Source organism: Tiliqua scincoides, chromosome 3, assembly GCF_035046505.1.
Source record: "Tiliqua scincoides isolate rTilSci1 chromosome 3, rTilSci1.hap2, whole genome shotgun sequence".
Lineage (NCBI taxonomy): Eukaryota > Metazoa > Chordata > Lepidosauria > Squamata > Scincidae > Tiliqua > Tiliqua scincoides.
Genome location: NC_089823.1, coordinates 208,076,874 through 208,099,471, shown reverse-complemented (window position 1 = coordinate 208,099,471; position 22,598 = coordinate 208,076,874). Strand labels below are relative to the sequence as shown.

The following is a 22,598-nucleotide window of genomic DNA, read 5'->3' as shown; positions in this document are numbered from 1 at the left end:
AAGTACTCCTAAAGGTCCTATTGAGTGTCCCTGGGAGTACGTGAATCCCAGGTTGGGAACCACTGTTTTACTGGTATGTAGTTTACAGCACACTGACTCTGATAGTGTTTACAAAAGGTGGTGAAGACCAGAATTTAAAAAAGAATAAAAATGTATCTTATGATCTTTTACTATGTTTTTAATAAATTAGATACTACAGTTCTTAGGTAACAATCAGTGGTAGGTTATTTTTCAGGATCTGGCCTTGGGTAAAAATCAGACAAAACTATAGTCAGACACCCCCCCTAAGTTTAACCCCCGACTTATCCGAGAGTGATAGAAAATTCCATGATTGTCGCTCAAAACCTGCCCTTGACTTATCTGTGGGATCGACATGGGCAGGTGTCTATGGTTTGTTGATATTTCAAGGTAGAAACATGCCCTTTCTGCTTAAATGTCCTATATGTTCTTACTAATAATTCAGGGGAAGTATGAAGTCTATTGCTGCAGTTCAGTTAGGTACTACAGGCATGTGAAATCAGGCTTCCACATGGATTCAGATGTGCACTACATACAGGATTGCCAAGTCTGGTCTCACAGCTGATTTTGCTCTTGCATAGACTTGGAGAGAAATCTGGAATCTGACTGTTTGAGAGGGGAAGCAGATGAGGACCATTCAATTCTTCCCAGTTTTTCCTTTTCCATCAAACAGGATTCCATCTGCTGTTGTTAGGCTGCTGGGTGTGCTCAGCTTGATTGGGGCTTACATGCATATTGATATTTGCTTGCTCTTTTCAGAAGGAAACATAAGTTTCTTGGTAAACAGGGCAATAGCTATGAAATTAGGCATGGACAGGAATGTACTTCTGCAGAGTACTTTTCTCTCACCACTGAGAGGAAGTCAACCAGTTCTAACACATCTGGGATAGGCAGGCTAAGTAACCTCCCCTTTTCTACTAAAAATATGAAATCTGAAGCAGTTCTTAAATCATTGTTATTTACCTGAACTGTAGCTGTTTCTTCGTCCTGAAAAGTCATCCAAAGAGTTAAGAACATTTAGCAAAGGATAATGCAATTCATAAGTGTTTTACTAAACTCAAACTTTTTGAATGGACAACAGATTAAACTGACTTCAAAACTCCATATTACATTATGCCTGTAAAGGCTGAAATACTTTTTCCCTCAGTAAATAGTACATGCAAGGTGACTGCTCTGCACTGGAACTTTTGCCTGCACCACTGTCCTGGGCTGGATCTGCTATCTGCTAGTCCAGAACAAATGCTCCTACAGAAGTTTCTCTCCCAGGACAAATAGTTACTATGTGGGAGATGATTACCCAAATCAGCAGGGGCAAAGATGAGGCAAAGACTTCATCTTCTCTCCCCACTCCCTGCATGGTTTGGAAATTGAGGAGGACCTCCATGTATAATCTACCAAGGAAAAACAAGACTTCAGCTTTAATAGCATGCTTAATATAAAAATTCAGTTTGACTATAAAACATATTTGCTGCAACTCAAACAACTGTAGCATAGCTACTGAATTTTTTCTTGTGTAGTAATGATCAAAGGAAGGGATACTGAAATTGCATCAAAATGTGACATGGTTACATAGATAAATACCGAACAAATGCATGAACAAGAAACCCAGGGTCAGTACAATTTCACAATTTCACTTGGTGCGCAGCCACAGAAAAGTGAATACAAAACCATATGAATTGATAGCAGAAACCTCAGGTAAAAGTATTGCATCACTGTTTTGCAGAAAAAGAATACCAGTGCACAAATGAATTTTTCTCTCTCATTTTATATGCAGCCCACTGCATTTTTTGTATGTGTTTAAGACAAAGCTGGGACTGACTGCTGCCATGCAAGATTGCCTAAGTGGCTCTGTCTCTTTTCTGCCTTAGGAGTGTTGGCAGTGAGATGAATCAGTCTTTCATCCCTTCTTTGGGGTTTCTGGGTTGAAAGACATTTGTTTCTGTACTGTCACCAGTGGGGACAGCAGGAAAAAAAAAATTAAAAAGATGGGGGCAAAGTCTGAAGAAGATGTAGGAAATAGACAAGTTCATTGAAAATTACAATTGTTTTGGCGCAAAGCCTTCTTCAGAAGCAAAATAAAACAAATCTTTCTATTCTATTTGTTGTGGTCCACTCAAAGTAAAAAGTTACTTATGGTTGACTTTTCCTCACAATATTGAATTGCTTCCAACACTTTCCCTGGCAGAATGAACAAAAAGAACCTATAACAAGGGGAGGGGCAAGCAGTCAAAACAGGAGCAGCTCTTCAATGACTGTTTTCAAAGCTATCTTTTAATGTTATAAAAAAAATGTACAAAGTAATTTTCAGAATCAAAATAATATATTTTGTTTTGACGAGGCCTGTCGGCTGAAACATGGAAAACAAATCACAGTTCATGGAGGGCTGCACATATAATGCAGACTTGTACACACACACTGTTTTCTCAGCAGTATGCACTGTTCTGTACTGCTTGCACAAACAGAATGTTCAAGAGAACACTCCCTTCAAAAAGTATCACATTATGTAAAATCATGTAAGCGTATCTTCTATTTTTTAAAACCCTCTTTCGTGGAAATATGAGGCATCCTGACTATGCTCTACTATGGTAAATCTCTTACAAAGTACCATGGGGGCGCATTCCTAACCCCTTATGTCAGTGCTTTCCAGCACCGGCATAGTGGTGCCAATGGGACACGAGATGTATCTTGCAGTTAGGGGGCACTCACGGAGGCCTCCTCAAAGTAAGGGAATGTTTGCTCCCTTACCTCAGAGCTGCATTGCCTTTATGTCATTGCTGGAAAGAACTGATATAAGGGGCTAGGATTGCGCCCTGAGTTGTCCATGTTTCTGCTCTCCTTTCTTTAAAAGGAAAAATGCTACAATACACCAAGCATTTGTTAAACTCAGGTAGTATTTAACATGAACACAACCATAAGAAAATTTTAAATCACACTTACTGAATGGAAACACTACATTAATGTGGCTTGAAAATTATGACATATGTTTAATTATACATTAAAGTGAATTATGAAGTAAGTACTGGGTTCATTCTGTACCTGTGCATGCTTCTATGACTGACTTCAGAGGTCCCGCGGTGTACATTAGCCCAACAAGAATACCAGCCAGATGCCCAGCAAAAGAAGTCCTAATAACAAAGGAACCTTTTGTGAGAGGTTTGTTGTATTGCTTCTGATACATTCGCATTATTCCACAACAGACCAGTTAGTCACAGTTTGCAACTTTTGTTCCACACGATACATTTTAAATTGTGAAAACTTTCATATCGCCGAGGAACAACTTGTATTCCTATGTCCAAAAAAATCTGGGAAATACCAATGGTCTAAAAAGAACAGTGTAGCCCAACAGTTCCCAAACTATGCGTGCGGTGCTTGTGGTGCTGCAGTGAACTCACAGGGGTGCTGTGCATGCCACAGGATATTTTCCCAGAAGTTTCAGTAGCAGGTTTTCAAGATAGTAATGCAACTGTGGGGTGGCATGAACAGTTTGGGAACTGCTGCTGTAAATGTTACAGATGATCTGTGATCCAATACTAATTAATTTGCACAGTCATATCCAGAAAGCATGTTCATTCATCAGATCCTGATATAGAAAAATCATGAAAAATGCATGAAAATGTTGAGTAAACGTTTATCTATCTATTGCTATACCAGAGGTCCCCTTCGTAAATCAGGGTTAGGGACTGGAATGGTTGGACATATATAGCAAAATGACTTATAAAGAGGAATTTTCCCCAATAAGAAATAAGGTATATAGGGGCTAATGGGGACTGTATGACCGTCCATGCCCTACGTTTGACTTAAAGAAGGGAATTTTCTCCTACTGCAAACAATTGAAAGAAGGGACTGGAACTACAGAGAATGACACGTGGTCCAGAACACATCTAAATTAGTATGCCTCCTGCAGTAGCAGCCTAAATTGGTACAAATATGGTACAAATTGAAACCCATGCATCAGGATGTTCACTTGTGCAGGCCAACTCAATCCTCTATTCGCAAGAGAGAACTTTTAAACTTACTATTATAACTCCCCTTCAAAATCCTAGTTTAAAATAAAAAGACACTCTCCTAAATTATAGAACAGGAGTGGCCAACCTTCCAAATTTAAGAGTGCCTGGACTTTTAACAATAGTGCAGCAGAGGGAAATTCAGCAGGTGCAGCTTGTCATCTCACAGAAATTCCCTCCTCTATACAACTGTTAAACTGTGGAGCCCTAAAGTTGAAAGGTTGGTCAACTGTGCTATAGAATATCTATCTAGGATTATATAATCAACTAATGCAGGATTTTCAAAGTGAACTTATAAGTGTATCCTTCTAGGAAGTACATTAACAGCCCAGTCCTGAGCTGCCCGGGGCGCCCAGGCTCGACAGCACCGAGAATGGCTGCTGCTGGATCCTGCATGCTTTGGGCTACCGTGGGAGGCGCCTTTCGTCCCCTTCCCCTGGGTAAGGTAAGCAGCCCTGCTTACCAAAAAGGTCAGTGGTAAAGTAAAGGCGCTTGTGTAGGGCGTGGAGCCCTCTATGAGCGACTTGGATCCTGCGGAGCGGAGCTCCACAGACCTGCCTCCCTCCATCCCCCGGTACGCCTCCCGCCTGCCCTCTCTGCCCCCCGCCGGCCTCCCCCCTCCCTGGAACGCCTCCTCCCTGCCCCTGCCCCCATCTACTGTGCCGTGGCTCAGCGGTCTAGGAGACTGCCGAGCCACAGAAGCTGGGCGACTGCCCCACGCTAGCCCAGCACCAGCTGGCACTGGGTTAACACAGGCAGGAGCCCAGCAGTGAGGCTAGCAAACGTGCCTTACGGCATGTTTGCAACAGTGCTCGGTGGCACGGAGCCGTGCCACCAAGCACAGGATCGGGCTCTTAGTTTTCAAAAGTCTCTCTATCATATTATATACTACTTCAGCAACATTCACAGGTGACCGAAAGGTATTCCTAACATCTCTTGTGAAAACACCCCAAGTCAGACCTTCCTAGGAAGGGAGGACATTTATCAGGGGAGATGCAGCCTTCTTCTGAAACATAAAGACTTTCTTTATTGGGTTAGAGGGCAGAAATAACTATGGGCCTATTTGATTCTGCCCTTTCACATAACTTAACTGCTTCTTGTAATGGTAGAAAAAGGGAAAATATATTTCAGTGTTACACCTCTGCTTTGTGATTGTTAAAGCGGGAAGGGTTCAAACAGTTTTGCCTTGACAGAGATGTTCTACAGTAAAGTCTGAAAGACCTTCATCTACTGTAAGAGTGATTATATAACTGTCTACTTGCATGTGTGTGTTACTTTTACCTGCTTAAAAGTTAGAAGACTGATGCTGCAATCCTAAACATACTTATTTGGGAATAAGCCCAGTTGAATGGAATGGGGCTTACTTCTGTGTGGGTATGCACAGGATTGCACTGTACGCATGCTTAAAATACAGAGTTAAAAGAATGGGGAAACTCATAGTTAAATAAAAAACCTACTAATATTCAAAAAGAATATAACTGAAAGTAACTGTTAACCTTATATGTTAAGGAATTGGGTGGGGAAAGAAAAGCCAACAGTAGAAAGAGGCCACTGCATAATTTGTGTTCTTTACTGCTACATCAAAACCTTAGAAGTAGGCTATGTTGTAAATATAATAGTGACGAGAAAGAATTGGAATGCAAGTTAAACAATTGCACAAAAAAGTGTTGACTTAAAGCACTGTACAAAACACCCCTGTAATTTCTTCCTATTAACAAGCTTTCCCATTTCCAGCTATTTCATAATAAATCTGAAGCATTACCAGCCAAACTTGGCTAAAAATAGAAGTTAAGAAACAGCATCATTCTGGATGTCTATGAACTTTCCTCTAGTCACAACTGGATGTTTGGAAAGGGAGGAACCCTACAGGACACCAAGAAAATGACCATTTTATGCCCAATATCATATATCTCTAAAAATTAAACACATCCAATCCTTCAACATTCATGTTACACGAAGAAACTATTTCCACAGCAACAACTCTTGCTAAAAAGGGTTGCAACATGCTATACTAATGCATAAATGACACTGACTGAAATGAAATGACACTGACTGCATTCCTTTATTCAAACAAGAATTGCAGTTACTACTTGAAATCCTTCCTCCGACAGGTAACTGCAAGTTTCAGTTAAATAGTGGTGAGGGGAAAGGCCCTCTGCACTTGCTAATAGTCATTCTTTTTAGAGCTACAGAGGTAAGCTTGGCACTGAGGTATACCTGTGTCCTAGGAGGCCTCCCTTTTCAATGCCAAACTTCCTTCTGTAGCTGTAAGAATGACTGTTAGCAAGTGGAGATGTCCTTCCCTCAGCACTATGTAACTGGAACCTGCAGTTACGCACTGGAGAAACGACTTCCAAGTAAAACAGTATGACCTTCATGCAGGACTGAATACCTGTAGTTATGAATTAAGCACTGAACAGAATATAAGCACGAGGAGAAATATCAAAAGACACCTGATCCTATATCTCACTGGCACATTCAGGTTTTCATCTTTCCATGCTGCCTCCTAGAACAGTGTTTCTCAAACTGTGGGTCGGGAGGGACCCACTAGGTGGGCTGTGAGCCAATTTCAGGTGGATCCTCAATCATTTCAACATGTCATTTTTAATCCATTAGACTTGATGCTACCATGGTATGCGACTGCATTTGGGGAAATGTGACAGATCTGTACTTTTAACAGGCTACTATGTATATGCTTTTAACAATGATGGTAAGTGGGACTTACTCCTGGAAAAGTGCGGGTAAGACTGCAGCCTAGGATGGTTAAAAATTTTCCTACTTGATGATGTCACTTCTGGTCATGACATCACTTGCGGCAAGTTCTGACAGATTCTCTTTCTAAAAAATGGGTCCTAGTGGTATAAGTTTGAGAATCACTGTCCTAGAAAATTTGGGGGGCTCTTAGGTTTGCCAAACAATGCTACATTTCTGCAAATACCCTATAACTGTATACATGGAATTACACAACTGAAAATGTTCAGATGCTTTTCAACAGTACATAATCTTTGTAGTAAAGACAGAGCAAGTAATTTATTTAAAATTTCTAAGAAGTTATGGTTAACTAAAATGGAAAAGGAATGTTTTCTAGCAACACAAAGTCTAATTATACACTGTAAGGTAAGAAACAGTGTATGTGATAACTTAGTTGATGTATTTGAAAATGAATTACATCACCTCACACTAAAATTATGAAGTGTAGATAAAGCAATTTACAACAGAACTTCTCTCTTAAATTTAGCTGGCTATATTCAAGAGAATAATCATATAAATGGATAAGAAAGGAGGAAAATAAATGGGTCTTAAAGCAAAGGAGCTTGTGCAATACAGAGGAGGTAAGAAAATGGAAACAAGAACCGGTCCCGTAGAGAGGCTACTTTGGTAGGGACTAAGGTGTGATGCACAGGGAGTAGCCAACACTAATTTATGAAAAAGGGTGACACTGCCAAAACAGAAGAGATAGGTTTAACAGAAGTATTCAGAGCTGTCTGAAGAGGAAAGACAGGGCAAGCCAAAAAGTAACAGGCAGTACACTAGAAATTAATATAAAACTGGAATACACTGAATAAGAAGCAAATATGGTGAAGAATCAGAGCTTCTAATCAGGTGCAGCTAAGAGTTGATACAGTGAAGTGACGGATAAATTCTTGGTGCAAGTAGAAAAAGGGCAACTGCTATGTAGGAGGGTGGAATAGAAACTGTATGTAGTCATTAACGAGAGACAGAAGATTTGTTCTAATTCAGTGGCTTCCAAACTTCCCAGTGCTGCATCCCCCCTCATCCTCTGCGGTGGAATACCTGTAGTTATGAATAAGGTTCTACAAGGCCTTATTGGAAGGACTCAAAGACCTCTCCCAGGTTGCGCTGGCCCAGCAACCCACTCTGTTGGCCACCAAGGGCTTCTGAATGGCCCACAGAAGCACCTCCAAACAACTTCTGGTGAAACCTGAAGTTGCTTCCAAAATCTGGAAGCCACTACTATGGGCTATTCAGATGCCTGTGGAGGCCAACAGACAGGGTTGCCAGCCTGACACAACATGGGAGAGGCCTCTGGGCCCTCCCAATGCTTCCAGAACAGCTCTGATTTGGAGCCGACTAGAAGCAAGAGGACAGGAGGGCCCAACTTGGGACCCACCATGCAGTGTTGTGACCTACTAGTGGGTTGTGTCCCACACTCTGGGAAATCCTGTTCTGTTCTCTTCTGCCAATTCCTAGTTAGATCTATTTTTGTTTTTTGAAAACCCAAAAGAGGGAGAGAAAAAAAGGAATTTCCCAGTGAGTTGTTGACATAATGCTGGGATTTCAGTGTGGATTGCCCATATCCAAACGTGAGTCACCACAAACCTCAGGAAGCCTTTCACAAGTCAGGTACTTTCAGCCCAACCTATGATGAGGTGCTATAAACTTGAGAAAAAGCAATTTCATGCTCTATTTGTATACTTATATGTATACATTTGTATATGATTAATATGGAATTTCTAGAGGGGTAGCCATGTTAGTTGCAAGAAAACAAAATGTCATGTATCACCTTAAATGCTAACTGATTTATTTTACTCAATGATGCTATAGATATCGCATTTAAAAAACTCTTTTTTATGCTATAGATATTGCATTTAAAAAATTCTTTTTGTCACTTTATCATACACCCCATCAACTTGTCAAAAAGCATAAGGCAGAACAAATGTGCTTTGATGTTCCAGGTATAGTTAAAACAGCAGGCCTCAGTGGTCCAGACACACAATCTATAATTATAGATGCATATAGCTGCATCTAGATACACGTATACAAAATAATTTAGCATGCTCTACAGATGGTTTGACACACTTACCCTGGGTTAAGTAAATGAATTGCTACAAGTTCCAACCAACAAGCATATTTGTTGGAAACATGGATTCCCATGACATTGCTGGTCCCTCCTGGGTGGTAATGGTTGTTAAGTACTTTCAAGGCAAATAATACCCCTAAATCAAAATTAAGCAGAAAAATCACATGAAGAGACATATGCCTAGACTGTATGAGGTGCAAGAACAAATCACAGAGGCTTGAACATCATTAATATGTTACTGTGATCCACTGTCCACTTTTGTTCTCCCTCCTATCAGAAGAGTCAGTCTAGTACTTTTCTGTCAATATCTTAATCCAAGACTATTTATTCAGCTACAGTCTGTGGTGGAAGAGAAACATGAAATTCTAGGTGCTCTTTTTGAAAAATACGTTGATGAGTCTTCTTTGTCTGCAAAAATGTTAAGCCCTTCCTGGCCCTCCAGAGGCCTTTAAAGACCTTTAAACATTACTTCTTATTTTTATGATATTCTGGAAGTGACCTTCTAAGGCTTCCCAAAGGCCTCAAAACACGCTCTAGAGGCGACCGGAGCTATACTGGAGAGTCTGGTTCGGGACCCATGGATAGCGAAAACCACAGGTCCTGAATCTGCAGATACAGAGGGCCAACCTGCATACTATTTGTGAGATGAACAAGTTGTCTGAATACTAAAAAAGCACTAATATTCCATTGTACATTTATTTCATGAAAGATATGATAAATGCCAATTTATGTTAGAGTGCTTTTCTCTACCATTTAAAAAAAATTTTCCAACACATATCCATACAATGTTCTGTTATAAATGCTATCTTTCTGGGGAATGACATCTTTCAGCTATGACAGAATTCTGAAAAACATGCAGCAGTGAGAAAATTAGCATCATAAGCACCATCACAGAATAGAAGAGCTAACACAATAGTTAAATAAAATAATGTTAGTTAAATATTAGAGTGTTCAGAAGTACTCTGGGATCATCACACTTCAAGAGCATGATATCAATTTCAACTCCTCCAAACTGCATTGCTATCTTTCCCCAACAAAGACTAGCATTTCTCATTAAAAATACATACAAATACAGGTGTGTCCCGGTATCTGCAGTTGTCCTGTTCCGGAACACACTGCAGAACTGAAACCACAGGTACCAGGGAACACCTCCCCCCCGAGGCGTCTTCTGAGGCTGGCAGAGGCTGCATCTCCTCGCAGCTTTTGCTGGGCTCTGAATGACAATTACACTGAAAAAACCCGACCTCCAGTTTTTCTTAAAAAACAGAAGTCGTGTTTTTCCAATGTAATTGTCACTCTGAGCCCAGTGTGTGGCCTCTGGTGGGCTCAGAAGACCCTCTGGATGTAAGGAGAGCAGAGTTCCCTTCACCAACAGAGAGGGTGCATGCATGGGGGTGTGTGTGGACCCAATCCATGGATAACTGAAACCGTGGATACAGGGTTGGGGGGCCTGTACAGTAACAAAAAGGGCATAGCATACCTGAAAAACCTACGGCACAGCTCTGTTTGTACATAGGGTTATCCAGAACTCCTGCAAGTGTGAATTCCAAAATCATATACACAACCCCAACCAGCACTGAAAACAACATAATTATACATCCAAACGATACACTTCCCAGCCTTCTTTCCAACTTCATTCCTTTCCAGAGCAGAGAGACCATGTTAAAATACAGGTGCCAATCATCTACATGATGAAATGGTGAAAGATACAAACGGTGCCAATCTCTCTTATAAAATCCTTCTTTGACACTGATGCATACATTCTCTAGTCGTTCCAGGGGTTGTAAAAAGAGAAAAACGTTCACTGCCAAAGTTGCAAGTGTGACTGGGGGAATGTTGTTAAGTCCAACTTGATAGACCTGAGAAAGTAGTAGAAGCAGTCCAGCATTCAATCCTTTCTGTCTTCGCTGCATAGTTGTTCCTTTGATGCAAGGAAATGGCACCTTCTATGACACTGTTGAAATGCAGAAACAAGAGATTTACAATAGCCACATTTTCTCAATTATAACAAAAATATCCCTCTTAATATCAACATACCAATACAATTTACAAACTATCTGCCAGTTACAAATTTTTCTTAATACATCAAAGCTGGAAAAATTTGACAACCCCTACAAGGTCGTGCCTGGGCATTCATGGAGATACTGTTCCCGGAACCCCTGTGGGTGCTCTGGATAAAGAACTCTGGATAAAGAAATCCATGGTCTGTCCGACCCACAGAAAACTGAAAACCATGAAACTGAAAGTACCTGTCTAAAGGCTCTGGCAAGCATTTGCCATTATGCAGAAGACCTCCCAGACATGACCTCCAGTCACAGGTTTTGGAACCCATGGTGGGTTAAATCCAAGGATACTGAATATGTGGATAATGAGGACCCAATGAATGTGATGGAAGTTGAAGTAGAACTGATACTGTCTTATCAAAGGAAAGGAGTTTGTCTTCCTGTACAAGGCCCAAATAAAATGTCGAGAAGAGGAAAATGAATAAAATGTACAGCAACAGCATTTACAATTCTACAATAAAAGCTACTGTCTTTCATCCTTGAAAACAAATCAATGGAAATTATGAGTCCACTTTAATAATCTTTAATTTTGATCCATTTTCCTATTTTGAATATTGATCACAAAGTTAAGCCATTGCACCTTCTTCCTGAGAATATAATCCTATGCACACTACTGTACTTACTCCAAAACCAGAAGGACTTGCATTAGAAATGGGCAACAAGCGACAAACTAGATTAACTTTTCCCCTGAACTCAATACCGCTTAAACAAATGTTTTTGGGTGCAGTCCTAACCCCTTATGTCAGTGCTTTCCAGCACTGACTTAAGGGCAATGCAGCTTTGAGGTAAGGGAACAAACATTCCCTTACTTTGAGGAGGCCTCCGTGAGTGACACCCAACTGCAAGATGCAGCACATGTCCCATTTGCACCTCTATGCCAGTGCTGGAAAGCACTGACATAAGGGGTTAGGATTGCGCCCTTTGTTAGCATACACATTACAGCTACACATTACATGCAATTACACACTGGTGTCTTGTTTGCTGTTTCTTCATTCTAGTACTCTGCTTCCAGGCTTCTTCTCCCATTGGGCTCAAAACATGGACACACATATTGAGTAGAAAAGCTACACATGGGAGGAAGGTTACGTATCTCCCTCCACGCTCTTTTCTACTGTTCTTTGAATTTTCCCCTCCCAAAGTTGTATTCCTAAAAAGAAATATCCTTGCACATATTTGTGCAAAAGGCACAGTTATCTCCTAGTTGTCATAATAAATCATGAACTAGGAAGGAAGCAACACAATTCTTCTAGAACACCTCTCTGGTGTTTTTTTGGAATGCAACGTATTTGCAACACAATCTTTGCAATTATTGAAAACATTCTTCTTCCAACCTCTGCTGCATTCATTAGGAGGTTAATGAAATTTTAGACAATGAAGGATTTATTTTGTTGCCTCCAATGATTTCCAAAACATGCCACAGCTTTCAAAATGTACATATTTACAGCAAAATCTTGAAGTGGATATTTGTCTTTAACTTAAGAACTACCACATGTCTACATTTTTTGGTCACCTACACAAGATAAACATCTGCAACTACATATTCTAAGAAGTTGATTGTTTTGCACAAAGCAAGTGAAAGTACTTAAAAGATGTATGTTTCAATTCAACAACAGTACTCCTTTTTCTGTGGTAAAGTGAAACTGTTTGCTAGCTGAATAGTGTATTAAAAAATTCTTAAGGAGCAGAAATGGAAGACAGCAACTCATGAAAAAACTCTCAGAAAAGGTGAACTAGAATCTATTCTACCCTCAATAATGGTTAATTCTTATCTAAACTGAAAATACAAATTTACAAAAGTAAAATATTAACTGTTAGTAACAACACTCCCATTCTAAAAGTTATTTTAGGAAGTACATAATTTTGAAAGAAAGGGCACAATCCAAACCCATGCTGGAGCAGGCAAGCAAGGAGGCTTGTGCTGCATTTAACGCATGTTTCTGGCCAGCAGCAGCTCAGCCAGAGGCAAGGGGAAGCTCTTCCCCTTACCCATGGGTAAGGGCTGCTCGCCCCAAAGGGTCTCCTCAGACCTGTGCCACCTCTGGAGGTGGCACAAGTCTGAGGAGAGCGGAGTGGCTTGAAGCCACTCCGTTCTCCCCGGGGATGGGGGTTGGGATCCGCCATAACTGCTGGGTCCCAGCTCCGCCCCCAGCTCTCCTGCCCCGGGGCGGCCCATCACCCACCCTCCCCCCACCCAGAAACGCCCCGTCCCACGTCCTCCCCGCCCCCCACGCCTACCTTCACCAGTTGTGTCAGCACGGGTCCGCTGGCGCAAGCAATGGGGAGGAAGCCACCGTGGAGGCTTCTGCTGGCCTCCATGCATCGGCACATCTAGATGTGCTGATGCAGCTTCCTCTCATGGAGGTGCAAACGTGCTTTACGGCACGTTTGCGACCCTCCCGGGGCACCTATGCCAGCATAAGTGCCAGTTAGGATTGCGCCCTAAGCCTCAGTGGTTTGAAGAGGTTTCACTTCAAATGTGCTCAGGATCAGAGCCTTCTAGCCCAGTAGTCTTCAGCCTTTTTAGACTCAGGAATCACCCTTAACTGGTAAAATGGGACCACCTGTTTACCCTTTTCATCTCACCTGCTTACAGACTGGCGTGGCCCATCTGAAGCAAGGCCATCAAAAATAAGCACCATGCCACAAAATCAGCTGCTAAATCTCCTCAAATTTCCAAAGATGATAGTCGTGTAAAGTTCCAGGGGTGCTCCAAATAGTGTCACCACAGAGAAAGCTTGCACTTTCATAAGAGTATCCAACAATCTCAATGCACAATGAGCTGACAAACAGTGCACTAGAAAAGCAATCCTCAACTATGTGGTGGGGCACACTAGTTGCCACAAGAGGTACTGAAACACACCTGAAGAAATTAAGCCACTAGTTTAGATGTATCCACTGCTTTCTGATCATGCACTACTGATTCTCCCATTTCTGTACCAGTAAACGGTTAGTGACATAATGTCAAAGAAGCCAACACCATAAGGATTGCTCCATGGCTCACAGCACACTGGTGCAGCACTGCTTCACTGGTGATGCAATTCATAAAGACTGTTTTAGTTATCTGCAGTTCTGCAGATACTGGGGGACCATCACAATGCATTCTGGGGTGACTTTGGGCAAAGGGAGGAGTCTCCACGCAACCAGGAAGAGGCTGCAGGCAGCTCAGAAGACTGTCTGAAGCCCTCAAAACACAGTGGTTGTGCTGTGCAAGGGTAGGTAAAGCTAGTTTCAACTTTTCTCTTTACTCCACCTAAGTTTTTTAAGTGTGTCCCTGGTATTCGCACGTTCGCAGCATCTACACGGGGGGGGGGGGGTCCGCAATTGAACCTCCGTGGATTTGGGGTATGCATGTAGTTGTTCAGAAGAGCTAAAAAATCTTATATTAGAAACACAAACTTTTGGCTATGAAACCACAGATATTACACTGGCATTTAAGAGCTGTGTTTTTTCAACTCCATTTCCCTTTATCTTGGACTTTTCATGAATAATGCTATTTGATAGCTTGTTAAGACTCACTTGCTTTTCAGAATTGTGCATGTCATAACTTGCAGTAGAAAAGAAATGAGGCAGTTCAAAAGAAATCTTCCAAGGTAAATTATGTAAATAATTTGTAAGCATATTTTTGCTTCCAGGAGTTCAATCACACTGGGTGAAAATCATTTCAGCAAAATACTGCATATGTAACAAGGGTCATTTTCTACAGAAACTTCTTGAAATTTACTCAGCACCTGGGGGCTCACTTCTGGAAGACACATATATCAATATCAGGGTCCTAGTCATTAAGAGATTTGCTTTAATTATATCTGTACCTAGCCCCATTAAAATCATGTCGATTACACCACATACGACTATAAGGTTGGGCACCTGTCTTGGTAAATTCTTGGCATAATTTAATCCTATGTATCACAATACACTTTAGGCAATTAAACAAAAAGTATGATTTGCATTACATCTGGCATGTGAAAGGTAACCCAGACTCTGATGCATAACAAATTACTGCATTTTTCAACAAATTTACTAGACCCTATAATTGTGTGCAGCCACAACATCACTATCAAAACACTGATGTCACAAGAGCTGCAAATGGTATAATATTTACATATGGAGAGCCAGGATGGTACAGTGGTTCAAAAGTTGGACTTTGACCTGGAGATCAAAGTCAAATCTCCACTCAGCTATGAAGCTTCCTTGATGATCTTTGGTCAGCCACTATCTCTCAGCCTCACCTATCTCACAGGATTGCTGTAAGGGCAAAAGGTGGGAGGATTATGAGTTCCTTGGAGGAAGAGCAGTAAAAAAATGTGAAAAATAAAGAAATATAGCACTTAAATAGCACTTAAATATAAATAGCACTTAAATATAAATAGCACTTAAATAAAGCAATGAAGGAAAAACAATTCACTTACATATTATCATGATGTAATCCTTAAAATAACATTGTAAGGCTTCAGTTTTCAAATTCTCCCAGAGTTTGAAACCCGCAGTAAGTCCTTGCCGGGGCAGGGGGGGAGGCAGCGGGGGCAGGGGGAAAGGCAGCGATGCAATCCCCAGGATCATGCTCTGGCTCCACAAAACCGGAAGTGGAGTGCTCACTTTCACTGCTGCTAACCTGGGGAGCCCTGCAGAGGCTTGCACAGGGCTCCCCGCACCCAGGGACAGCTGCTGCAGGGACTGGTGAGTGCACCCCAGTCCCTGCATCCCCATCAGAAGTGAAAGTGGAGCGATCGTGCTCCGCTTCTGGTTTAGCAGAGGAGGGGCGCGATCGCCCCACTTTCCCTTTGGAAGCCTTGGGAAGCTCTGCGGACAGCCACGCAGGGCTCCCCAAACCCCTGGGAGGCTGCAGGAGGCTGTAGTAAGCCCCCTGAGCAGCACAATCCTGGGGATCGCACAGCTGCCTCTTCCCTGCCTTCTGGTTGCCCCTGCCCCTTAAGGGCAAAGAGGCCAGGGCCCTCAGTCTGGGGCGTTGCAATGCCCCAGTCTGAAAACCTTTGCTGTAAGGTATTACTATCTTCACATTGCAGCTGAGGGAGAGAATGTCATGATTAACAGCCCAATCCTTTACATGTCTACTCAGAAGTAAGTTCCATTAGAGTCAATGGAACTTACTCCCAGGGAAGTGTGGATAGGATTCGGCTGTAACTCATTTTTGCCCAGCTTACAGAAATACACATTTGGCCCCTGTTGCACATATGCAACATTGGGCAAAAATCGCTTAAGTCCACCTAAATAAGTTCATGGTAGAGCTGAATTTGAACTGGGTAAGTCCCAATTGCAGCTTATAGTGCAACCTTGCATTTCTAGTAAAAATAAATTCTGTTGAGTTCAGTGAAACCTACTCCCATCTAAGTGTGTATAGCAGTGTTTCTCAAACTGGGTCGGGACCCACTAGGTGCGTCATGAGCCAATTTCAGGTGGGTCCCCATTCATTTTAATATTTTATTTTTAATAGACTTGATACTACAATGGTATGTGACTGCATTTGGGGAAATGTTACAGATCTGTACTTTTCACATACTATGTATATGCTTTTAACAATGATAGTAAATGGGACTTACTCCTGGGTAAGTGCGAGTAGGATCGCAGCCTAGGGTTGTTAAAAATTGTCCTGCTTGATGATGTCACTTCCGGTGAATCCTGACAGATTTTCATTCTAAAAAGTGGGCCCCGGAGCTCAAAGTTTGAGAGCTGCTGGTAAGTAGGACTGTTTAAGCTGAAATCCTATACACACATACATGGAGTAAATCCCAGTGAACTCAATGGGGCTTACTTCTGGGTAGACAGGTATAGGATTGCACTGTTACAGCCCAATCCTATCCACACTTTCCTGGAATTAAGCCCCATTGACTTAGTCTAGAAAAGAGACGTCTGAGGGTGGACATGATTGAGACATACAAAATTATGCACGGGAAGGATAAAGCGGATAGAGAGATGCTCTTTACACTTTCACATAACACCAGAACCAGGGGACATCCATTAAAATTGAGTGTTGGGGGGGTTAGGACAGGCAAAAGAAAATATTTCTTTACTCAGCGTGTGGTCGGTCTCTGGAACTCCTTGCCACAGGATGTGGTGACGGCATCTGGCCTGGATGCCTTTAAAAGGGGATTGGACAAGTTTCTGGAGGAAAAATCCATTATGGGCTACAAGCCATGATGTGTATGTGCAACCTCCTGATTTTAGAAATGGGCTATGTCAGATGCAAGGGAGGGCACCAGAATGCAGGTCTCTTGTTATCAAGTGTGCTCCCTGGGGCATTTGGTGGGCCGCTGTGAGATACAGGAAGCTGGACTAGATGGGCCTATGGCCTGATCCAGTGGGGCTGTTCTTATGACTTACTTCTGAGTAGACATGTATAGGATTGGGCTGTTAATCTTTTATCTGCTATGCTGCACCAGCTCTCTCATGTTTCCAACTTAATGCAACAAAGGAATAGAATAGAAATGTCTTTTTCCACTAAATCTGACATATTACTGGGCAAAACTGCACTTTTTCAAGTAATGCTGCTCTTATATTTAGCATGGGAAGGGCACCTGTCCCTATTCACCTCAACACAATGTTTTTTCTAATACACATTTGCTGATGTTTCTTCTATTAGCTTTTTTGGCATAAAGAGCCAGGTGTTTTTCTTTATAAACCACTTTGTGAACCTTTTTGTTGAAAAACTGTAAATAAATATTTTTAACAATGATATTGACACTGTAAGCTGAATACTGCTTATTAGAAACAGGCAAAGCTTCTTTTCCAACAGACAGCACTCTGCAAGCAGCAGCACACATACCATTCCATCAAGGACACAAGCCATGCAAATGCACATCTCTGGTAGCAGTTTGAACAAGAAACATTGGCAAATTTACCCTAGCAGGCACCTCATGGTTCAAGTTCCTGAAACAGGAGGGAGAGAAGGTTGGGTGGAAGGAGACCAAAGAATATGAACATTTGCAGCCAAGCAGTTCACTAAGGAGCACATAATATCAACTTGGGTACAAGTCTTTCCATAAACGTGACTGCATAGGTCACCCTTGGGCTTATTAATGACTTAACTTTCTTTTTTTAATAAAGAGAAATACTACCTAAGAGGTTTGTTTTATGGCTGAACTAGACATAACATTGGGGCTAGACATCCCCATTGGGGCTGCAATCCTTTACAACAGTGTTTCTCAAACTGTGTGTTGGGACCCACCAGGCAGGTCACGAGTCAATTTCAGGTGGGTCTCCATTCTTTTCAGTATTTTATTCTTAATATATTAGACTTGATGCTACCATCAAGTCATATGACTGCATTTGAGGACATGTTACAGACCTGTACTTTTAACAAGCTACTATGTATAATCTTAGTAAATGGGACTTACTCCTGGGTAAGTGCAGGTAGGATTGCAGCCTCGGATTGTTAAAAATTTTCCTGCTTGATGATGTCACTTCCATTCATGACATAACTTCTGGTGGGTCCTGACAGATTCTCATTCTAAAATGTCAGTCCCAGTGCTAAATGTGTGAGAACCACCGCTTTACATTGTATAGGGTTGCAGTGTTGTTGTTTTTTTATGACGATGCCGTGGCTCCCCTAGCTATTGTCTATGGCTTCCTGGGGGAGCCACAGCTCCCAGTTTGGGAACTGCTGCCATATTCTGAAGTTATAAGGAACCAAATTAAAGTTCAAACTCACTCCTCTCTCTTCAGTTTGAGCTCATTTCTTAAGATTACCTCAGCTACTGATTGGATTCTTCAGTTTCACGCCCTGTATTTAATTTTACCGGAGTCCTGAATAGGAAGTGCTGTAAGACAGGTAGCAGGGTAAAAAAAACAGACTTGAAATGGGTGTCATACTGGAAGGGGGGAGCAGACTTGCCTCACCACTCTTGCAGGGGCGTGTGGTGGATGGGGAGGCAGTGTTTCCCCACTGGATTCCTTTGAAAAGCGCCGTTGTGCGTGAGGCAACCACACACTCACAGCCCAGATGTGCAGTCTGTCAAAAAGTGTGTGAGGCATCCAGGCACTTACAACCCAGACATGCATTGGGTAGGGAGGCAGGTGAGGCAGAGCCTCCTCACCAGAAGCCTTCAAAAAGCACCGCCACTGGGTGAGACACCCAAGCATTCGAAACCTGGATGTGCAGTTGGTGAGGAGGCAGGTGAAGCAGAGCCTCCCGGCCGGAGCTCTTCGAAAGGTGCTGCTGCTGTGTGAGGCACCTAAGCACTCACAACCCAAAAGTGTGGTGCATGGGGAGGCAGGTGAGGCAGAGCCTCCCAGCTGGAGTCCTTTGAAACGTGCTGCCGCAGTGTGAGGCGCCCAAACACTCACAACCCACGTGAAGGACTCGGGTGGGGAGGCTCTGCTTCACCTGCCCCCTGCGCACCACATGTCCTTGCAGCCTTGTTCCCTGCCTCCCAGCTAGACTGTCCTCAGGAACCAGGCAAGAGCCTACCAGCCACCTGGCCAAGCGTTGGCCCACAAGTGCCCAGCTCCACTCAGCACCAGGTAGCATCATGAACAGAAGGCGGAGCAGAAGGGGCCGTCGCCCAACTCCAACTCCTCCTCCTCCTGCCTGGCCTGTGAGGCAGAGGGAAGCGACCCCCTCCTCCTGCCACCAGGGCGAGTCCCCTGAAACAGAACTGCGAGGCACGACAGATAGGCTCCCTCCCCCCTTCAAACTTACGTTCCACAACGCACGCACGCTAGGCCCGGAAAGGGGGAAAAAAACTACAACTTTTGGCTCTTCGCGATGACGTCATAGAGTGTGTGACGCACTTCAACTTTCCACACTAGCGCATGCGCTCTGAGCCCGACGTCCTCCCAGCTCAGGGCGGCGCATGTGCAAACTCGTTCGTCAGCCGCGCGCTTTTTCCCAGTCCCCCTCCCTTGTGTTTTCGGGCGTCAAGTGCAAACGTCTCACGAGGGCGGGAAGCTGCCTCAGCTCTGTGCGTGACTTAGAAGTCAGCTCTCTGAATTCAAAGGGACTAAGCCCAGTCCTAGGCGTGACTTCTCATTAAGAAGTCCCGTTATAGTCATTGAGGCAGTCTTAGGCTGTAAGCCCCGTTGACTTACACTTACCTGGAGTAAGCCCCACTGACTGGGATTAAGCCCCACACTTACCTGGGAGTAAACCCCACTGACTGTAACCCCCTCTGACTGTACAGTGGGGACTATAAGCCCCACTGACGTACACTTACCTGGAGTAAGCCCCACTGACTGCAATCCACTCTTACTTGGGAGTAAATCCCACTGACTTGCACTTACCTGGAGTAAGCCCCACTGACTTAACTCCCATTAACTGGGAATAAGCTCCACACCTACCTGGATGTAAGACTGTAATAGGACTTACTTTTGAGTAGACATGCATAAGATTGGGCTCTAACTCCAAACTTGTATTGAATGGTAACTTGTAGAACATGAAGTATCACCCTCCTCCTGTCCCCAATACAATTTAAAAGCAGGCAGGACAGGTCCATGAAGCATTACATCAGGATCGTGTTGTTGTTGGTTTGTCTGTTTTTTACAATTATGTGTTTACGATTCAGCCACTGCAAGACAAAAGGAATCTGGAGAGTTATCAGGTGTTCCTCAACCCCCCCCCCCCCAGAAACTGACCTTAATGTTGCACCTTTAAGTAGGGTTACCAGATACAAAAGGGGACAGAGTGCCTATACATAACCATTATAGGCACTCTATCCTCCTTTGTATCTGGTAACCCTACCTTTCAGAGCAGACAAACAGAAGTCCTATTAACTCAGCATACTGTTGCCAACAGTAGTGTTTCTCAACCAATGGTACATTAGGTACTTGAGGTGGTGTCTGGTGGTACTTCCAGGACCCCTGGATACCTGCCATCTGGCAGTAAGGCTAGGAACATGACACAACAAACAGTGGTAGGAGGCTCCAAAATATGCAGAAAGCCCTCCCATCCATTCTGAGCCTCTTACTGGTGTTTGTCATGTTGCATCTGGCCTCCCAACCCAGAAGTTACTGGTAATGATTGCACTATGGTAGTACTTCAAACAGGTGGACCATGCAAGGTGGTACAGGAACGACAAATGTTGAGAAACTCTGGCCTACAGAGATGGTAGATCAGCGATCAAGTGCTGGTTTTGCATGGAGAAGGTCCCAAATTCAATCCATGTCAATTCCTCCATAGAGGGCTGGGAAAGACCTTGTCAGAAAACCTGGAGTCTGAAATGTAAGCAATAGTCACCTACAATGCAAAACGTGCCAGCTAGAGAGGTTTCTGTGAAGTGCTCTAATAAGGAGAAAAAGCTCCAAGTTCTGCTAATTTACAGGGCCTGGGAATAGCCAACCACAAAAGAGCCCTTCTAGTGTTAAACATAGGCAGTTTCCCTACAGTGGTGGTTCTCAAACGTTTTAACACTGGGACCCACTTTTTAGAATGACAATCTATAAAGAACCACCAAAAGTGATGTCATTTACCTGGAAGTGATGTCATGGCCAGAAGTGACATCACCAAGCAAGAAAATTTTAAACATTTATTTGAAATAAAGAAGAAATCCCCTAACCCTAAGCTGCTGATCTGTTTTTTTTTTTAAATTCCAAAACATCCCAAAGGCTGCTGTCCTATCCACACCCAGGAATAAGCCCCATTGATTATTGTAAAAAGCTTATCAGGCTACTATGTATAAAATACAGATCTGTAAGGTTTCCCCAAATGCAGTCACATATGTCAGTTACCATCAAGTTTAATATATTAAAAATAAAATACATATTGAAATGAATGGGGACCCACCTGAAATTGGCTTGCAACCCACACTGTGTTTGAGAAACACTGCCCTGGGGTGAAAAAAACCTGCTTTACCCCCCCAAGAATTAAATTAACTTCCTCTTTTGTGAAAATCCCTTATCAGCTGATTTTTGATACAAAAAAGGGGTGGGGTGGGGTACAGAGCAGGCTTATTTTTACTCTACAATGAGGATCAATTTGATCCCTCCCCTTTCCTAATTTCCTCTAAACAATTGTCACACTAGGGACAGCTGGAAGTCCTCTCGTGGCTCCATTGAAAGCACAGCTTCAAAGTGAAGAGTACACTGAGTTTCCAAAAGATGATGATGATGATGATAGTATTTATATGCCACTTTTCAACAGAAGTTCACAAAGTGGTTTACAGAGAAGATCAAACAAACACCTAATGGCTCCCTGTCCCAAAAGGGCTCATAATCTAAAAGAATTTTATAAGAAGAATCATTGTTCAAGGTATTTGCAGAGCAAACAATCTAGAAAGCAGGTTTATTCTGTGCTAGTTAAAAGTTTCTAGCTATAACTACAGTTGAACAATGGAACTAAAGAGCTTGAAGATTCTTATAAAGATTCTTATTTGCAAGTTTTGAAAAGCATGTTGAACTGGTATGTGTTAAGGATCCCTCAGATATCCTAACTTGGGAATGGGGATTGCACTATAATGATCCCTTGGATCCTTACCAGACAAGGGTTTCTAATCCCTGCTGTTAGAATAAGAAAGTTGGCTTTATGACTGTTGTTGTTCCAAGGGCTCAGAAGCAAAACAAATACAAAAATAGAAATAATGCCTTCAGAGGAAAGGCAAAATTACTAATTTTGAACATATGCAGCTGTGTTTGTGACTTCCTACCTACATATGACAGAAATCATTGCAGACTGCAAATAGCACATTCATATAAGTGATAGACCTCATGCCAGGCATGGTAATTGCTATTTGCAACATTCTTTTG

At 42.6% G+C, this 22,598-nt stretch overlaps 1 protein-coding gene across 1 annotated transcript in view; it reads right to left on the bottom strand.

Annotated features, from left to right (window-relative positions):
• RHBDD1 (rhomboid domain containing 1) overlaps positions 1-19,643 on the bottom strand; it is a 32,842-nt gene extending 13,199 nt beyond the window's left edge. The window contains exons 1-5 of the mRNA XM_066620714.1: positions 19,561-19,643; positions 10,325-10,798; positions 8,848-8,980; positions 3,055-3,143; positions 982-1,005 (exon numbers count right to left, since the gene is read on the bottom strand). Coding sequence (XP_066476811.1) covers positions 982-1,005; positions 3,055-3,143; positions 8,848-8,980; positions 10,325-10,757 — 679 coding nt within the window. The 5' untranslated portion in view covers positions 10,758-10,798; positions 19,561-19,643. The remainder of the gene's footprint in view (positions 1-981; positions 1,006-3,054; positions 3,144-8,847; positions 8,981-10,324; positions 10,799-19,560) is intronic.
• Positions 19,644-22,598: the final 2,955 nt, after the last annotated feature.